Raw genomic sequence first — 5,041 nt, forward strand, 5'->3', positions numbered from 1 at the left:
AGGATAACATGCCTGCTGGACACTTATCATTGTCTAGTAAGAGACTGTTTCCACCTCTTTCTGTTTGTGTCACTAGCTTTGTGGTGCATGGTGTTTTACCTGACTCCATCTTATTTGTTTTACTTGTATCTGTAATTAAAAACAAGGCTGGAAAATTAAAAGCTGGAGAGCATCCTTTAGGAGAGACTGGAGCAAGTCATGTTTATGACTAAATATCAGTTTGGTTTTAAATGTAAATGTGACACTGATATGTCTATTTTTGCATTAAAAGAAATTCTAGATAATTATAACAGACAAAACTCCACAGTTTCAGTTTATTTTACCTCTAAAAGTGTTTGACTGTGTTAATTATGGTAAATGATTTGTTAAACTGCTACAACATGGGGCCCCTAGTTCTTTGGTTAGAATCCTGGCTTTCTGCTATGCACATCACGCTCTGAGAGCTACATCATGATTGGGATTGGGATTTTGGATGTGCTGACCATCTGTTAAGATTTTTTTGTTTTGTTTTCGGCACCCCTCTGCACGCTGCTCACCTGTGGCGATGCTAGGAGGGGCGGCGTGCAGAGGTTCTTGGTGGCCTGTAATGATGGTTTGAGGATGCTCCTGAGGATTCTGAGGCAGTAAAATGTTTGTGGTTGCTAATGTTCCCACTTGTTTGGCTCTGTTGTGTGATTTCATGTTTAGATTTATGTCCAGACTTATTGGCTCATTGAATGGCATTATCTTGGACTTGACTGTGCCACATAACAGTACTATAAAGTTAACTTCCAGACTGTGGAGTCATTGGGGCGCAAGCCTATATTTTATGTAATTTAAATGTAATGTTTGACTGTTGTTTCTCTTTTCTTGGTATTTTGCTGTAGTATATCTATTTGTTTTTATTATGGACCATTTTTCTCTTAGTTTCCAGAATAAAGTTTGAATGAATGACAGGAAGGCATGAATTAGCAATTTAAAGATAACTCATAAATGAAAATGAAATAACTGCTGCAGTAATAATATTAAAACTTAATTCTGCCACTGCCAAAATAGTATAGTGAAATTATTCAGACTAAAATATATCAACTGTATTGCACATGTCAAGTCTACAGCAAAAATGAGGAAGATAAAGAATTCTTTATCTTCCTCATTATCTAGTGAAATAATAAAGGCTTTAAGAGTCATTTCAAAACATGGGACCTCAAGATTAGGTAACTAAATCTACAGTTAATTTACCACAAATTAATTTCTACACAGTGACCTGGAGCCTTCCCAGGCCCATCGAGGTATATTAAGCTTAACTCCACTATAGTCAGCTACAACACTGAGTTGTCCAGCAATAAATAGTAATAGAACACTGGCAGAGGCCGTTCTGGGAACGGATATATTAAAATGTATTTGCTGATAATACTTGTTCTTTTGCTAAAGTAAAATGCTCAATGCCAAACATTTGCTTGCACTACTGTAAATACTTACTGCACTTAGTGTAAGCAAAGGACCTGAATATTTTTTTCACAACATAATGATTAAAAGTTTACACCAAAGTAAACATTTATTCATATTGAAAAACTTAATGTACTTATACTCCCCCAGGTTGTGGCCCCATTGCTATCTAACAGTAGGAACCACGGTGAATGGCCACAGGTAGTGTCACAGGATGTCAGGCGTCAGGTTCACTCCCTCAAGGCCAGTGTGTTTGTAGTGTCAGGCCAAGTCCAAGGCAAGACTCTGTTGCCTCTCCCTGCTGGCTCTGAGAAAGTGGAGCAAGTCGCCCTGGAGACAGAAAAGAGGTAAGCAGACGTCCATGTCAATGCATCATTTGTCCTGCATGTGCTTTCTAAAATGGTTTCCTTGTGAAACATTGTAGGGGGGAGGTTGTGGATAAGACCATCATCCACTCCTTGGAGTCAGCAGTGATTGAATGGAGCCATCAGATCCGAGCCATCCTGAAGAAGGACTCCTCTGAAGCCCTGCTGGAAGGCAAAAAGCCCACACCTCACACGGAGCTGCGCTTCTGGAAGAACAGGTCAGCACCTTTATTATTACAGACACAAAGTATCCACCGGCAACACCTGAGAAACACTTCATCTAGTGTGAATGTGTGAAAATAACACATCCCTACAGGACCTCAAAGTGGAAATGTTTTATAGGTTTTTGCTGGTGCTACTAGTTATTTGAGTTTCAGAACACCTGTGCTATCAACTGAAAAATACAATTTAGAGCCCAGTGCTCTCTCTCTCTCTTTCTCTCTCTCTCTCTCTTTATTACTTACTTTTACCATGGTTTTTCCCCTTCACATGTGTGACAAAGCATTTTGCTCCATTTGTTTTCTACTTGGAGATACAGTATTCAGCTCTTGATAATTAACTATCCTCGCTGTAATGTACTGTAACTGTTTACCGAGTCGAGATTTAAAACCAGCTGCACCACACGTACTAGTTCATACATTTGTTTGAGAGCAGTTGCAGCTAAATATTTATACCCAGTAACTGCCAGGTGGAACACATGCTTGGTTAACTGTAATCAGTGCAGTCTCACTGTAAACCACATGAATACTGCTAACAAAGTTCTCAGTGTACAAAAAAGGCAAAGCCATATCATATAAAGCAAAGTATGTTCAGTATAGTGAATGCTTCTTGTTTACATAGTTGGTTGCTTTTGATTAAACAGTGCTACAGTTTTGAGCATCTTTTCTAGCTAGTAGGCCCGCACTTTGTTATCTTGGCACAGCCCAGTTTAGTAAATTACCCATTTGAAATTAGGTGGTAGTCCTACACTAAGTTACTTAAGAACTTGAGAGCAACTTGACACACATATTAAATAGCTGGTGCAGCTCAGTCCAGCAGTCTTGTAAAAATGTGACATTTATGTTGTCCATCTCTTTACTACTTGAAGGTATGCAGATTTGCAGTGTATCCACTCCCAGTTAAAATCCTCTACGGTGAATAAGATGGTGCTGCTGTTGGAGGCTGTGGAGAGCAGCTATTTCCCTGCTTTTGTGAACATGCAAAAGGATGTTCTTGCAGGTAATGACAGCTTTCATACATCTGACAATAAAGAATGGAATCAGACTTATTCTCTGAGGTCTACAATGTGCCTGCTTGAATGTGATCTAAGATGAATCTTCATAAATCTTCTTTTTCACATGTGGGATTTTGTGATTGTGATGATTTTGATCCCATCTTCACTTCTCAGCTTTGGAGGAGGCAAAGGACATCTGCATCTACTTGCGGCCCCTAGAGCGCCTGTTTGAGGACATGGAGAATGTGGAGTTTTCTGATGTCAAAGGCCAAATCGGCCCTTTGATGCACACAGTGTGCCTGGTGTGGGCCAACTCTAGATATTACAACCTCCCAGCTCGCCTTATTGTTCTGATGCAGGAGATCTGTAACCTCCTCATACAGCAGGTCAGCAGCAGTTTCTTCTCTGCGTCATGTGCCCTAGTTGCTGTGGTGTTTCTTAACTGCACTTCAGTTATCACCTGTCTGTTGATGAAGTTTTAGTGGTTGTGGGTGGAACATTTTGTCTTTGCTCAGCCACGAAGGCTGTCAACAGTCATGCTATCAAAATCGCTATTGTTTTCTTCCTCTGTGTTATGTTTATTGGAAACAAGCCTGTTTTTGCTGCAGGAAATGTATAGTGCATCAGAAAACATTTCCCAGGAAAGACCACCAGTGCTGGATTAACCCTCTAGAGGGGCCTGTGGCAAAATAGAGCTATCCTCAACCCTCTCTGAAGTTTCTCTCCTCACCCTTTTCATAGTGTTTGTATCCTGTGGCATTTAAGTACCCATCAGGTACCATGATAAAACAGCATATATACAGCTGTGTATTTTGCCTGCAGATCCTATAATCCTATTTGGAATACCATCCTACCTTGGTTTGGTGCATGTTGGTTTGTAATATTTGCAATATTTCCCCTGGAAAGAACATTCACATTGTAAGCATAATATCAGTTAAAATAGTCAGTGTATAAAAACTAGATTTTAACACAGCACCCTAAACAACACATTACACTGGTTGTCAGTTTTAGTTAAATTACATCATAAAAGCTTTGTTACTTTCATCCCAAGAATTAGATAAGCAGAGTTATTCTTGGCTGGGTACAGGGACTTATTGTATGTTGGGTTTATGATTGTATGAACATATGTTATTCCTTTAAAAGCTGCTCACTGGGTGCATAATCTGAAAGGCTTCCACCATGCTTCTGTGAGCCTCCTAACATGTTGTGGTTTTGGTGCGTGAGAGTACGTGCGGCTGAATCTTGACACAGGGCACACATGAATGATATTTAATTGTAAGCCTTTCCTAGACTTTCCAAGTGTTCATGGCCCCAGATGATCAAATTCAGGTAATGTTAATTTTAGCAGCTTCAGCTAGGTAGCAAATTAGTGTGTTGGTTGAAAATACTGTATGGAGCTGACTTATTTTGAGATGAGAACCCAGTAAAAACCTCTGCAGACCCCTCACACCCTGGACACAAATTATTTTAACTCCTCCCCTCTAGATGGCATTACAGGTCACCGTACGCCAAGACAACCATGATCACTCATGTCAGTGGGTGGCAGATGCAACAAAAGCTAAACAGCTAACATTTTCATGAACCTGGGATTATCAAGACTCAAGATTCAGTGTTTATTGTCATGTGCACAGTGAGGAAACGTGTTTCCCTGTACAATGAAATTCTTACTTTGCTGTCCACAATGAATGCCAAACAATGCAAGGTGAAATATAAAGAAGATCAATCATACCCAAAGTACACAAAGGAATACTTCGAGGATCTCCTCAATCCCGGCGCCATGTCTTCCGATGAGGAAGCAGAGGCTGAGGGCTCAGAGGTGGACTCGTCCATCACCCAAGCTGAAGTCACTGAGGTAGTCAAGAAGCTTCTCGGTGGCAAGGCACCGGGGGTGGATGAGATCCGCCCTGAGTACCTTAAGTCTCTGGATGTTGTTGGGCTGTCTTGGTTGACACGCCTCTGCAACGTCGCATGGCGGTCGGGGACAGTGCCTCTGGACTGGCAGACCGGGGTGGTGGTCCCTCTTTTTAAGAAGGGGGAC

At 41.0% G+C, this 5,041-nt stretch overlaps 1 protein-coding gene across 3 annotated transcripts in view; it reads left to right on the forward strand.

The window, feature by feature from the left end:
* The window catches only part of dnah9 (dynein, axonemal, heavy chain 9), a 149,130-nt gene that overhangs the window by 1,836 nt on the left and 142,253 nt on the right, over window positions 1–5,041 (forward strand). For all 3 annotated transcript variants that reach the window (XM_020611726.1, XM_020611728.1, XM_020611727.1), the window contains exons 2-5: window positions 1,576–1,772; window positions 1,850–2,008; window positions 2,878–3,008; window positions 3,178–3,389. In XM_020611726.1, coding sequence (XP_020467382.1) covers window positions 1,576–1,772; window positions 1,850–2,008; window positions 2,878–3,008; window positions 3,178–3,389 — 699 coding nt within the window. The remainder of the gene's footprint in view (window positions 1–1,575; window positions 1,773–1,849; window positions 2,009–2,877; window positions 3,009–3,177; window positions 3,390–5,041) is intronic.

The sequence above is a fragment of the Monopterus albus genome, unplaced genomic scaffold, assembly GCF_001952655.1.
Source record: "Monopterus albus unplaced genomic scaffold, M_albus_1.0 scaffold117.1, whole genome shotgun sequence".
In the NCBI taxonomy this organism is placed as follows: domain Eukaryota; kingdom Metazoa; phylum Chordata; class Actinopteri; order Synbranchiformes; family Synbranchidae; genus Monopterus; species Monopterus albus.